This window comes from Sciurus carolinensis, chromosome 1 (assembly GCF_902686445.1).
Source record: "Sciurus carolinensis chromosome 1, mSciCar1.2, whole genome shotgun sequence".
NCBI lineage: Eukaryota > Metazoa > Chordata > Mammalia > Rodentia > Sciuridae > Sciurus > Sciurus carolinensis.
This window is the reverse complement of record NC_062213.1, coordinates 202,466,252-202,480,759: the sequence shown is the minus strand read 5'-3', so window position 1 is coordinate 202,480,759 and position 14,508 is coordinate 202,466,252. Positions and strand designations below refer to the sequence as shown.

The 14,508-nt window shown below is 56.3% G+C and overlaps 1 protein-coding gene across 4 annotated transcripts in view; it reads right to left on the bottom strand.

The window, feature by feature from the left end:
- Positions 1–14,508, bottom strand: part of Clstn1 (calsyntenin 1) — a 60,558-nt gene that overhangs the window by 13,036 nt on the left and 33,014 nt on the right. For 2 of the 4 annotated variants that reach the window (XM_047523297.1, XM_047523287.1), the window contains exons 2-7: positions 13,593–13,715; positions 3,962–3,991; positions 2,692–2,887; positions 2,147–2,355; positions 1,673–1,822; positions 1,385–1,570 (exon numbers count right to left, since the gene is read on the bottom strand). In XM_047523297.1, the coding sequence (XP_047379253.1) occupies positions 1,385–1,570; positions 1,673–1,822; positions 2,147–2,355; positions 2,692–2,887; positions 3,962–3,991; positions 13,593–13,715 (894 nt within the window). The remainder of the gene's footprint in view (positions 1–1,384; positions 1,571–1,672; positions 1,823–2,146; positions 2,356–2,691; positions 2,888–3,961; positions 3,992–13,592; positions 13,716–14,508) is intronic. The other 2 variants (XM_047523281.1, XM_047523293.1) reach the window with 1 other exon arrangement.

Sequence of the window (14,508 nt, the reverse complement as noted above, 5' to 3'; positions counted from 1 at the left end):
AACCCATCTCCCTGGGGCCACCGAGGCTGTTTCCAATTCCTTCCATTACCAGCCTCTCCTAGATGAGCATCTGTGTGGCCCCATGATTATGCTCCAAGGATAAATTCCAGAAATGGAATTTCCAAGTCAAAGAATAGGAAACGATTTTACGGCTGTTGGTAGATATTGCCAAGGTCAGGCTGTTTTTTTCTTCCTTTTCTTTTGGCGCTGGGAATGGAGCCCAGGACATCACACAAGCTAAGCATGTACTCTGCCACTGTGACTTTCCCCAGCCCCCAAATTTTCTTCTTAATTTGTGCTCTGAAAAAGGTTTTTCAAGCTCTCTTGGTTGCTTGGTCCTTGATGCCATGTGTCTTGGCCAGACTGACCTAGTCTTTCGAGTAACCAGAGATCTCAATCCAAATCCCAGCCCTGCCACTTCCTAAAATGTGTCATTGAACAAGCTACTCAACCTCCCTTGGTCTCAATTAATTCCTCTGTGAAAACACAGTCAATGCCACCTACTCAGCAGGCCTATTGGGGAGACGTGGGTAAAACCGCAGGGAAGTACCTGGTACGTGGTAAAATGTGTGCCAGAACTTAAACACTGAATTCTTCCTATTTGGCATTTCAGCTGTTCTGCTAAGAAGATGTTCATTCAATACTTTAAGAAACAGTGGCATTAGGACAAAGGCTGTAAGTTCCGGACACTACACTGGTACATGGAGTTTAAAGAGTAAGACCTTCCCAGCTTCTCAGTCCACATCTACGTGAGTCTGTGACTGTGGACATTTGGGCTTAGAGTCATGACACCCTGGTGTCCTCCGCATGGGGAGGCTGGCACATTGTAGTTTTCTCCTTCCACTTACTTGTCACTTAACAATTGTGATACTTGGTTTTGCCTTTCTGTTGTTTTTTGTTTGCTTGTTTTGAAACAGGGCCCAAGTTGCCCAGGCTGGCCTGGAATCTGCCATCCTCCGGCCTCAGCCTCCCGAGTCCCTGGGGTCACCACTACACCTGGTGTTCTTGTTTTGAGACTAGCATCTACTCTGTTGCTCAGGCTGGCCTTGAATTCGGGGACTCAGGGGATCCTTTAGTCTCAGCTTCCTGAGAGGCTGGGACACGAGCCACTGAGGCCACTCGTTCCTGTGTCACTCTCATTTGGGTGACATAGCATGCATTACCTTCTTCAAGGCACACACACCTAGCATCCTGAAGAGATGTCTGGGGGCCTATACACTCCCTGGAGCCCACCCAGGATGAAAATCATCCGGCAAGCCAGCAAAAGCCATTCGGGAAGCTCGTCTGTCCCCTTCCTCACTGCTCACACAGGACCCACGCGGTTCCAGCTGAGGCCTCTCACTCTCCCTGGGGAGGGACAGCTCAGGGACGTGGGTCTCCTTACCACAGAGCTGGTGAAGGGACTTCTCGGAGTAGGTGTCGCGGTCGCAGCCCTTGCCGATGTGGCTGGTCTCCAGCTCCACGGTGGCCTGCACGGAGGCGACGGGCGCGGCACAGGTCTCCAGGTGGATGTTGGGGAACACGGCCAAAGCGCCCGTGCCAGGCTCATACTCCACCCGGTCGCTCCAGCCTGGGCGGCCCGGCAGAGACGGGAGGAAGGGACACGCACACTTAGGTTCCTGTGGACCCAGATTTCCAGAGCAGGTGTGGGCGGGGAAGGAGGGCCACTCACCTTGCCACCCGGGCGTGCAGCTGGGCTTGATGCTGATCTTCACCAGCGCGTCCTCCGCGGCCCTTCTCTTCCCACAGTCGTAGGCGGTGACCGTCAGCTTGTACTGCCGCTCCTTGCTGTGGCTGAGCTTCTCCGTGTTCTTTATATAACCTGGCAGGGAGGAAAGACAACAGTGAGAGAGAACCATCCTCGCCCTGTCGCACCCTCGCCTGAAGCAGGACGCAAGCTCGCCAAGCCACCGAGGCCAGCGGGAAGACGCTTGGGCCTGAGCCGCGGAGCCACGGCCTGCCCCGCCCCGCCTCCAACACACCCGAGATCCACCCGCAGCATTTACAGAAGGCCTGGGACCAAGGTCGCGGGGACAGTAAGACTGGAGGGTGAGGCGCAGCCAGGCTGTGACTGCATGCACGGGGGACAGGCTGTGGGAGCAGAAGCCACCAGGCAGGGGCCCCGCTGGGGCAGCCCCACGCTCACCGTCCTTGTCCACGGTGAACGGCACGTCGGGGGTGACAATCTCGTAGCTGCAGATCTGGCTGAACTGCGGGGAGCAGTCTGCGTCCACGGCCTCCACCCTAAGGAGGCTGTCGAGCTGCTTCCCCTCCGTGGCCGTGGCCTTGTAGGACTTCTCCTTGAACACAGGCGCGTACTCGTTCACGTCGTTCACCTGAATGTGGACAGTTGCTCTGGACAGAGGGGGGAAAGCTGGGTTTTGGGGTTTTGTTCTGTTTTTTACCCAAAGCATACCTATCCCCCGCTTTCTGTGGTACTGAGGACTGAACCGGGGCGCTCCGCCACTGAGCCGCCCCCAGCCCAGCCTCGTTTCTAGCAGAGCATCCGTGGGGGCAAAAGGACTCATTCGTTGACTTCTGAAGCCCTCTACGCGCTGGGCTCTCGCCAGGAGCTGCAGGCTATGCAGCCCTGCCCCCGACCACCTGGACGCGCGCAGACCTGGAAGTGGCCTCTGCCTAAGCCCCAGCGCGGGCAAGCCTGCAGCCTCCCTGGCGCCTCGGCCCGCTTACTTGTGAGACTTCTTCACGCCGGTGCCGTCGGGGCCCTTCCCGCAGTCGTAGGCCTGGATGGAGAACGTGTAGTCCTTCTGCAGCTCACAGTCCAGCTTCTCTTTCGAGCGGATTACCCCCTCGCCCGTGGATTTATCCACTACTACTGCATCAAAGGGGACATTCTGCCCGTGAATTTTAAAGCCACAAATCTCACCTGGGGAGTCAAAGCAGAGCAGGTTAGAGAGGCTGCCACGGAGCCTCCGGCACACGCCAACCTCCCCGGAGAAAATAAACAACAACTCCGCAGCCAGGGGGTTTGGAGGGTCCGTGGACAAAGCGGGGCACTGTGCCGTGACACGGGTGAGTTCTGGGGCTTTAGTAAAAAGAAAAAAAAAAAGCAGTCTGGCTTTCCAAGCAACTTGTTTACTTTGCATCCATTCATGCAGGAACACAAGAGAGGAGAGACAGACAGGCATTCCACAGGAGCACTGAGGGTCTCTGTAGCGAGAGCCCAGGCCTGAGCGCCAGGGCTCATGGCCACCCGAGGCGGCGGCTCTTTGGATTTGGACCAGAGAGAGAATAAAGGCCGTTAAGTGTTGGGAGAGCAGGAAGCGTGAGATATAGGACCAGCGCCGTAATTACAGAGATTCTGTCAAGAAGAAAAATCACAAGAACCAAGTCTTCCTGTGCAATGAGCCTGGCTAAAATCAGGGAATCACAACAAGCCGCTGGAGAGGTAGAAATACCAACTCTCAGGCATCCATTTCAACGGCTGTCACCGGCTTCCGTCCCGGGGGCTCGGCTGGGTTCCCTTATCCTACTAACCCTGAAGAGAGACCCGGCCGGGGACCAGCCACAGCGACGCTGTCTAGGAGGCTCCACACGGAGCTCGAGGGCGTGTCACCACGCGGGCGGTGGGAGAACACGCGGGGACGTTCTGACACGTGTATGGAACTCCACGAAACATGTCACACAAAAGTGAGACTGGACCCCTCCACGGTTCCAACAAATAGAGAATTGTCACGAAGCAAGTCCCAGGTTGAGTTTAAAAAAAAGAATGCACGGTGCTGTCTGTGTGGTTCAAATGGATGTCTGATTTCCAGATATTTCTAGCCAAGGGTCTGGCTACGCACAATTTCCATCAATACATTTTAAAATAGCAACAGAGTAGGAGAATAAAGGGGCAAAGGAGCATGACAGTTGCTTCTGTTTAAGGGCTGATTCCCAATTTTAAAAACAAAGTTAGTGGGTTAATATCATAAGAGGGAGACAAAGAACCCTTGATCACCTTCTTTGGTGACTGTCACCTCAAAACTCTCTAAAGGGAGAAAAGATAAACCCATGTCAGTAATTCAGGAAAGAGTGAAGACGGAACAATAAGGAAATAAAGTCAAAGATGCACACGTCACACAGAAAGCTCGACACACGGTTTTCAACAGGCTCTGTGCCAGATGCTGGCACTGCTCGGCTGACCCGTCCCGTCCTCGGCAACAGGCCTCAGGCTGAGCCCACTTACCAGGAGCTACAGCGGGAAGCGAGCTTGCCTAACACCCGGGTCTTCAGGATTTCCTTCTAATGACACCGTGATGACGATCAGCAAATACACCTACGTGTTTTCATTTTCAAGCTGGTCCTCTGAGCTGGGTTCCGGTAACGTCCCCCTCATCATCGGGCTTAATGAAACCGACATTTGTTCTCATCAACAGCAAGGTCTTCTCATCTAAGCACCCAGCCAAGGCGACCAAGAACCCTCTGCCCTGGACCGGCTGCCCCACTGGCTGGGGCCAAACAGAACCAGCCCTGGGTTTTGCCAGGCCAACATCGACCCCGCTGGCCTCCCGCGACCCGGAGATGGGCGGCCTCCAGCCCCTGCAGCCCGGGCCTCGCAGCAGCCCTGCCTGCTCCTCTCACAGGGAGCACGCCGAGCCCCCTTCCTTTCCAGTCACCTCGGACTGCCCTAAACAAACGCCGCCGTCTTCCTGTTTCTAGTTTTAATAACAGTGCCCGTTGCCTGCCAACTTACTGACCTGCTTCCGCACAGCCTTGCACCTCTAGGACTCCCTCACCCGGCGGGCGGCCACCACTGCTGCCTGGCGGCCACGCCTACAGGGCAAAACCTGCTGGCACACGGCTGACGCCACAGAGCAAGCGGCCTCCATCCTGATCCCGCTGCAGTCCCAGGGCTTTGCTGCCCGGGAACAGCATGACAACGGCACCTCCGTCCACGCTCCCTGCTGTGCAGGAGACCCCCGCAGACTCGCCCTGCCTGAGGGGGCAGCCGCCAGCCGCACGGGGCCGTTCACAGTAAAGCTAAAATTCACACTGAAATAACGTTGAGTCTTCAGTTCCTCGGCCACACCTGCCGCATTGCAGGTGCCAGCCAGCCACGTCGGGAGGGGACAGATGCACAGCACCCCCTTCCTGGCAAGTTCCAGAGGACGCTGGTCCTGGAGCAGGGCTCTGCACGCTGCGGTTTCTGGGCCAAATTCATCCTGTCCCTGTATTTAAATGGCCTGAGTGCTAAGAATGGTTTTTACCCTTTTATACAGTATTTTAGAACATGAGAGAACTTTCTATTGAAGTCGAACTTCAGTCTCCATAAAAAGCGTTACGTTGGGTCACCGCTGTCCTGTTTGGGTCAGGCCTCCGGCTGCTACCACGGCAGTTTCTGCAGGTTTACAGGGTGGCGAAAGACCTGGTGGTCTACAGGGCCTAGAGCAGCCCCAGCCTGGCTCTTCCTGGGACAGTGCTGATCCCTGCTCTAGAGCCGACCTGGGAGCCGACCTGCAGGCACAGGTGACGCCCAGCCGCGTCCCGGGTCGAGCTAATGCACTATGATCATGCTCTCTGGGTGTTAACATCACAAGATACGTTCTAAAATCATTCAAGTTGCCCAGCGAAAACAGCCTGACCTGGTGTTACTTTTCTAGAGGGAACACGGTGAGGCAGCTGCAGCGTTTTCCTGAGGGGCACCAGGTAGGCAGGGCCTAAGGTCCTGTGATGAAACACTGGCCTGTGCGGAGCCACCCACACAGAGAATGCCACAGCGGGGTCAAGACACCTGCCACTTAAGCACCATCTTTTTTTGGAGACGGGGGTCTCACTGTGTTGGCCAGGCTGGGCTCAAGTAATCCTCCTGCCTCCGACTGCCAAGCAGCTGGGACTAGACTGTGCTTGGCCATCAGCAACGTCTGTGAGATCCACTGACCTCGGCACTGCTAGGAGCAGAACCCTGCCAACAGGAAACCCTCTGCATCTTTCTCTTGGGATCAGAGTGGGAGTCTGGGGTGTAGTAGGGCACTGGGGGTTTCAATTGTAGACTCAGAGTGTTCAGGGAATACTTCATTGGTGGAATAATGTCTGCGTAGACCTGAGGAAACTAAGGGAGCAAACCCCATGATTCTCTTGTGAAGAGAATCAGGTACAAAGGCCCTGAGGCAGGAATGAGGGGTCCTGCTGCTGGCTCCGGGACTGAAAACAAGTCTGTGAGAGGGCCCAGACGGTGGCCGGAGTAACCGAGCAAGGGGTGCTAAGGCCAGACCAGGATGTGGGTGTGGCGGGAGGGGCTGAGAGGCAGGAGGCGGCAGTGGGCATTTTGAAAGCAACTTCAGTGCGGCTGGACTGTGAGAGATGCGGCTGCGCTCTGCCGGCTGGGAGGAGGCTGGGGAGGAATGGGCGCTGGGCACTGGATCTGAGCACAAATCCGTATCGCAGTCCGCTGGGGGCAGTCTGGGGGTGGTGACTCCGAAGTTCGACCCTCAAACGTACGAACATACATTCCTTAGAAACACCACGGAGTTCCAGGCGCTCTCCAGAAGACGGGATCTGCTCCATTGGTACCAAGAAGGCAGAATGTGTAACTGTATCTTTTCTGTATTTCCCCGCTGATTTTAAGAACTTAAGTGGCTACTTCAGTGGGCTCCACCCACAGGATCTGGTGCCTCAAATCCGCTGGCTCCTATCATTCGAGTGAGGCTGGGTCCTTCCGCGTGAAATGGCAGGGGCAGCCAGGGCCTGGCCTCGGGCAGACCGGGCCTTCTGCGGTCGACCCCACACGTCACAGCTGGGCTCTTGAGGCCTCTGTCTGCCCAGAGCTCCGACTGTAATGGAGCAGACTGTGGGGGAGGCTGGGGGTGGCGAGCGCTAGATCTGAACAAAGGAAGGGTCAGCAGGAGGCACAGGGCTGTTCAGAGGCTGCTTCTGCGTGGCCCCTAGTTTGTGGCTCATGAGACATGGAGGGAGGCGAAGGCCTGGGGAGATGCTGATCACTCAGGGGCTGCCACTCTCCCTGGCGCCCATCCCGCCCGTCACCCGGAGTGCGTGAAGCAGAGCCCAGGCTGCTGCGCCCAGACCTTCAGCAAGTGGCCTCCCCATCGGCCCCACAGGACTCGCCACTCCTGGGGTATCCTGTCAGCATCCTCCTGTGTCTGAGGCTCACGCTGCGTCTGGCAGCTGTGCCAGCCTGGGAGGGCACCAAACCCTCCCGCGCCTTCCCGTCACCCTCCCCATCAGTCAAAGCAGGAGTGGTCTGATCTCTCTCAATCGCCCCTCCTCCTCTGGTCCTCTAACATCATCTAAATAATCAGAGGGTTTTACTGAAGAATCTGTACAACAATACAGCAGAGTGGGGAAGCGGGGCCCAGACCCCCTCTCCCAGCCAGTCCGGGCTCGCGGCTGGCAGCTCTGGTCTTCACCTGCCTCCTCTCCCCTCCAGATTGCTCAGCGTCAGGAGGCCGGCCGTTCTTCCCACGTCCCTTCCTGTGACGGGATGGCCTCCAATTCCACTCTCTTCGCTGAGCGGCAGGGCTCCAAAGCCTCTCCGGGCCCTTGGGGACCCTGCTCCTCAAGGAAGTTCCCCGTGCTGGCTCTAGTGAAGGTTCTGGCTACAAGCAGCAGGCTACTCAGCCAACTAGGCAAGCAGGGATTTATGGGAATGCCACTGGGAATTCTCGGAATTGACTACAGTGCAGAGAAAGGGACTTGGGGACAGCTGAAAACCAGGGCAGCTCGGAGACCAGGGAACAGGGAGCGAGACAGTTGCACAGCCCCTGCTCAGACGGGAAGGAGTCACGACTGCTCTCGGCCCTCGGAGCCAAGGAGGGAGCACCTGCCCAGCCTGGCTCGGGGAAGCGGGCAAGGGGCAGTGAACCCCGACCTGGACCCACGGGAAACAGACCAGGGGCTGGGAGAGAGGCGGACCCGGCAGCAGGCGTCCCCCAGATGAGCTCTCCTTCCTGACCCGCTCCTCCCTGCTCTGCTCGGCCTCGTGCCCTCTGGCCTCCTTGCTTGCTGCTCAGGGCTGGTTTGGGGATGTGCGTCTCTGGCGGCGGTTTGTCAGGCCACCTTGAATGCACAGTACGATAAGCACGCACGCACCGAGGGCTTCTCTCTCAGCAGCTCCTCGCTGATGACGGCAGCGCTCGCATCTGGGGGTGCCGAGAGCTCCCCGGGAGCCTGGAAAGCCGTGGTGTCCAGCCCGTCCCCACGGGTCAGCCCCAGAGGCTCCGGGGCTGAGCCCGGGAGTGCACGTTCCTGATGAGCGTCGCCCGATGACTGTGGTGCAGGCCGTCGCAGAGCTGGGAAGAAGGTCCATCGTGTTCCCACCCCGAGCTGCCGCAGGTGGTGCTCAGGCTGTGCCCTGAAGTACCGACCCAGGTGGCCGAGAGCAGGTGGGAACCTGCACTCACACAGGAGCCCAGCGATCTGGACGCAGGCTCGGGAAACCGCGTGCATGACCCGCCCGGCCACCATGCTCAGCAACTGGGCACTCAGGTGGACCCACCCTCTGGCCCGCCCGGCCCTGCCCTGGAGTCGCTGGCTTGCCTTCTGAACCCGCGTCACCTTGGCACGTCCCCGGTACCCCCGCAGTGCTGGGCCTGCACTCCCTCCCACCGGCGCTGCCCGTGGCCCTGAACGGAAGCCGGCTTCCGCGCTGGGCGCGTGCTGGGGAGGCTCTCGCCTGGTACACCTGACGCCTGTGGTCACTGAGCCCTTGCCTGTCCTGGGAGGTGGCTGCACCTGAAGCGGGCTCCCTGCTGTCGGGAACTGGTAGCGCACAGCAGATGTCCTGGCCCCAGTACCGCCACAACTGCTGCTCTGGAGTCCCGCCTCCTCACAGGTTCGACCCTACGACACGCCAATCTTTTCAAATGTTTGTTTTTAACATACAAAATGGCAACTTCACGTGGCTCGAACCAACACATCCAGCTCACTGCTGCAAACACCACGGCGGCCCCGGGGCTGCAAAGCAAAGCCAGGCAGCGGAGGGTGATGAGCCCAGTCACCGAGGCTCACGGTGTGGCGGGAGGTTCCGAGCAGAGGCTCTGGTGGGTACGGAGCCCCCCACCCCTGCTTTATTTTGGATTCTATACAAAACCTAACTGTCGGGCCAACCTGGTAAAATATTCATTCAATCTGGAAAGGCAGGAAAGAGCCTGCTGGAGTAGACTCCCTACGGAAGGGAAGGGCTCAGGGGCCCGGGGAGGAGGTGGATGCCAGTCCTCTGGTACAGGCAGAACAGAACTTGTCTTTATTTTGTTTTTCTGTACCGGGGACTAAACCCATGGGTGCTCAACCACCGAGCCAAGTTCTGACTTTTTTTTTTTTTTTTTTTTTTTTTTTTTTTTTGAGATGGTCTCACTAAGTTGCTGAGGCTGGCCTCAAACTTGTGATCCTCCTGCCTCAGCCTCTCAAGTCACTGGGATGACATTATCTCCTGCTGTGGGGCAGCCACCACACCCAGCAGACCCAGTCACGTCAGAACAACACTCAGCCTGCACACACAGTTCACTCTTTAACTCTCCATGACATAGAAATGTAAATGGATTTTCTTACATCGACTCAGGTTTTTAGCAGACTGAGGAAAGGGGAGGAAAAAACAAAGTCATTTAAAGGTCCTAAAATATTTGACAAACATCGAGACTTGCCCTTGGTGTCACCCCAGGATTCAATCCAGGCTCGACTCCTCGTCGCCTGGCGGAGCCGGGCAAGGAGGCGCCATGCGCACACGCGCCTGCTGCGGGGCTCGGGTCCAGGACCCAGGCACTGCCCGCCCACGGCCCCGAAGGGACGCGGCAAGCCACCAGAAGGTGCAGGGCTTTCAAAGCTGACGCCGCTGACATCACGGGGCCCACGTAGTTGCCCCAAGTCGGTGGGGACCTGCGGCCACGTGAGCGTGTGGCCATGACACACTCACGGGCCCCCACACGGCAGGGACTGGGCGTCGTCGCCAGACCTCGGGCCCCCTGCCAGCCACTTTCCTCAGCTTGAAATCGGGAATGGAGAGAGCCGCGCCCGTGAGGCTGTTGGCAAGAACCCGGCAGAGTCGCCAGAACACCCCACCACACCCTCAGCCCTCGCAGCGTGAGGGTTGTGGCACCGCCAACCTCCTCACAGGCCAGTGCCCAGTGCCACCTCCAAAGTCCAGCTGAGCTAAGGGACAGCGCCAGACCCGACCTCATCTTACATCAACATCCTTCTAAGGAATCCCATTAAGCCTGGGGCGGTGGCGCACGCCTGTAATCCCAGCGGCTCGGGAGGCTGAGGCAGGAGGACTATAAATTCAAGCCAGCCTCAGCAACTTAGGGAGGCCCTGAGCAACTCAGGAAGACCCTGTCTCTAAATAAGGTACAAAAAAGAGCTGGGGATGTGGCTCAGTGGTCGAGTGTTCCTGAGTTCGACCCCCAGTATCCCAAATCCTCCTCCTCCTCCTCGTGAGGACTGGGGTTGTGGCAGAGCGCTTGACCAGCAAGTGTGGGGCAAAGGGTTCGATCCTCAGCACCACATGAAAACAAAATAAAGGTATTGTGTCCATACAACAAACAAATTTATTAATAAAAAAGAAATCCTATTAAGTTTTGTGTAGAAAGATGGGAAAACATTTCTAACACAATGACAACTGAAAATGTATTTTTATTTTTTTATATTGGGGCTCAGTCCCACTGAGCCACATCCCCAGACCTTTTTTTGATACTAGGGATTGAACCAGGGGCATTTAACCACCAAGTCGCATCCCCAGCCCTTTTTTATATTTTTTTATTAGAGATGGGGCCTTGCTAAATTGCTTAGGGCCTCGCTAGGTTGCTGAGGCTGGGTCTGAACTTGCAATCCTCCCGCCCCAGCCTCCTGAGTCGCTGGGATTACAGGAGTGTGCCACCATGCTGGCTGTCTCCAGCCCTTTTTATTTTGAAGCAGGGCTAAGTTGCTGAGGCTGCCCGTAAAGTTGAGCTCCTCCTGCCTCAGCCTCCCAAGTCACTGGGATTACAAGCATGCACCATGGCACCTGGCTCTGAAAACATATTTAAAAGATGTCACAATTAGTAATGCCAGCAGCAGCAAATATTGCGTGTAGGATTACGCACCAAGCTGTTTGTTGGGTTTGTACGTGGTGCTGGGATGAGCCCAGGGCTCCTACACGTGCTAGGCAGGTGCTCTACTGCGAACCACACCCCAGCCTGCGCTGCATTTATATGAATATCCAGAACAGGCCCATCTGTATGGCTGCCGGTGCTGGAGGGCAGGGGACTGAGCAGTGATGGCTAGTGGCGTGAAGGGGCTTTAGGGGTATTGAAGGAGATGCAGGTTGACAGTTACACAGTCTGGTAAACACAGTATACCAAAAACCAAGGGACGGGCCAGGCGTGGTGGCCACGCCTGTAATTCCAGCAGCTTGGGAGGCTGAGGCAGGAGGATCTCAAGTTCAAAGCCAGCCTCAGCAATTGAGCAAGACCCTGTCTAAAAAATAAAAAGGGCTGGGGATGTGGCTCCATGGTAAAGCACCCCTGGGTTCAATCCCTGGTACCAAGAAGCAAAAACAAAACAAAAAACAATGGATATGTGGCAACAGCAAACAGTGACTTCCAGAGGATGCAAATCCCGTGTCCAGAAAAGACAGGCAAAGGAGCCCAGAGGAGAAACTCCTCCAGGAAACCTGCAGAGGGAAGGCGACCACGGCTTTGTCTGCCACGCGGAGACAATCCACCACAGCTAGCGCTTGGGTCTAAGCTGCTTCTCTGTGTGTGTTTTTTTTTTTTTTAATCTGAATATGTAATTTCTATACATCAATAAAAAAAATTCCGAGGATCCTTAAAAACATAAACTCAAAAGTATTGTTTCCTCCATGACACATTAAACTTGATAAATGGAACAACAAAATCCAAGGAGAAAGGAAACCGTGAGTCACTGCTCACGGCTGTGACCTCCCCTTCAACGCGGACACATGATGTCCCCGTCACCTCCTACTTTCCTATGACCTCCCGCAGGGACAAATGCAGCTACAGCATCAGGCCAAGAGTCTGGGCTGCACCACACCACTGTGTGACCCACCGTCAGATACTCAACTGCTCTGTGCCTCAGCTTCCTCTCTTTAAAATGGGAATGGCAGGAAGAAGGGTACTCAACTCATATTATGCTGGGGAGGATTACTCTGTTTCTTTATGGGTTTTTGTTTGTTTGTTTGTTTGGTACCAGGGACTGAGCCCGGGGCGCTTAACCACTGAGCCACATCCCCAGCCCTCTTTATTTTGAGACAGGGTCTGGCTAAGTTGCTGAGGCTGGTTTTGAACTCTCTTGATCCTCCTGCCTCAGCCTCCCAAGCCCCTGGGATTGCAGGCATGTGCCACCACACCCGTGGCTGTAGAAGATTACAATTCCTGCTTGCAAAGCGCTTGGGATGGATCCTGTTATAAAGGCTGTCTGGGCGAAGGTGCTATCACACAGGAGGACCGCGCTCCACCTACAAGAGGGTCTGCAGCCCACGCCTCACAGGGGACGCCTGAGGGGGTCAACGCACAACTCCTGACCACGGTCACTCCTTGCCACACGTGAGACAGATGTAAACTCGATGGAAAGCCCCCAAGGCGATGGACGGGGCACTCACGTCACGTTCCAGAAGAAGGACAGACCCAGTGACCACACAGGCGTGCCCGGGCTGTGCTCATGCAGGTCCACGGAATACTCAGCGTGGCCAGTGAAGACCCACAGGCAATGTGAAAGATGACTTCCAACCAGGGCAACCCGCCACGAAACACCACAGGCTCCTGGACACACTCAAGTGTCTGTGGCCTCCTCTCCTGTCCAGAATCTCACCGGACTTCTCTCCAAAAGCCAATAAACAAGTGCAACTAATCGGAGGCTGTCCCTCACGGACACAGGAGCACAGCTGGCCCGAGCGGCTCTTCGGCAACCGGAAGCAGCACTGATGAGAAGGGACTGCAGCCCATCCCTCAGACAGGGCTAGCACAACACGGGCCCCTCCCCTCCGTGTGTCAAGTGAAACCAGCGTGTGGCCCGTTTCATGAGCTCATCCAGCTGCTCCCGGTTTTCCCCAAACACAGCGCTCCTTAATACAGAGTTTCGATCTAGAAAAAGCCACCAAAAAACTTCTTAAAATTAACTTCTCAGTGTCGTTCCGACTCTGAGGCCAAGAGAGGGTGAGGCAGCCTGTCCCTTTGCCAGTTCAGGCCAGCCTCTGATCTGGAAAGTGCCACCAAGCGTCAATGGCACAGAATGTCGCCTCAGGACGAAAGCCCCCTAGCGGTGTGTCCCCGCAGGGGTACAGGTGTAGGCCACAGCTGAGAATGCACTAGAAGTAAACCTGGGCCGCTCAGATTCTGCAGTCTTCACAGGTGGCTAAAATCTAGGCTCAGGAAACGGGCTGGGTGCCTGGGTCCTCCGCAGGCCAGGATCAACGGCCTGGGAGCAGCGGGGAGACACCTGCGCACGCGGCAGCTGGAGGCGGCTGCAGACGCCATCTACCCGGATGCTCCATGCAGTGAGCATTCTGCTTCCAACTGACTACCCAGGAAAAGATGCTGCCCAGGAGCCGGGCAGGTCCCACCCTCGAGACTGTCAGGCAGGCTCAGAGCTGCTCAGTTTCCCTCCGGGTCCAGATCTGGCAGCAGGGATGAGCCCGCACCTACCTGCAAAGTGCAGAGGAGCATCTTTATCCAGGGCGATCAGCGGGGGGTCGAGCAGCACTGTGTTGTCGTTCTCGGTGACGATGCCGTGGTAGGTGGGCTCCAGCCAAGGCTTGTGCTTGTTGGCTGCAGTGAGAACAGAGCAGAAGAAAACAGGCTCAGGGCCACTGCCGGCAAGCACGGCCTCGGAGGCTCGCTTCTCTCCTCTTAGGTGCTGGCGATGGGCTGAGCGGGCTCTCCGCCGCTGGGCCGCACCCCAGCACACCTAGGTAGAATAAAACGCTCGCTGGGCTGCAAGAAACACTTGTGTTTGGTTGCAGCATTCGATACGGAGACCAAATGGGATAAAGCTGAATTCTAGAGCAAACGCACCAATCACAGGTGGTTTATATCACCATTGCTTAATTACTGCCCGATCATTCCAAATCATCGTTACAAACAAAAACGCGAAAGATGCAAAACAGACAATACTGATTAACATAAAATTCCAAATACATTAAAACGAAACTAAATGCAAAATTTCTTTTAAAATTGACTGAAAACAAGAGTGTTTAAGAATAGCTGCACTTCAGCATGGGCAACGTGGGGTCAGATTCTGGCGCCCTCTTTTAAAGAGCCGGGCGACCTGAGCATGGCTGAGGGCCTCTCAGCTCCCATCTCCTCCTCGGTAACCAGGCTACCCTCACCTGCGTCAGTGGAGGCTGAACCTGCCCCTGGACCTGGCACCGGAGCGGCTGCTCTGGCCGCTGCTCACGCTGCCTCGCTTCAACTCCCGGTCGTGTGGCTGGCTGGGCTCTCTTGCTCACCTTTCCACCTTAGGAGTGCCAACCACTCACCTATAAACCCAGAGACGACTAACCGGGGCCTGCGTCAAGCAAGCTCATGTGAAAGGACCATGTGAGGACTGACCGGAGCCCAG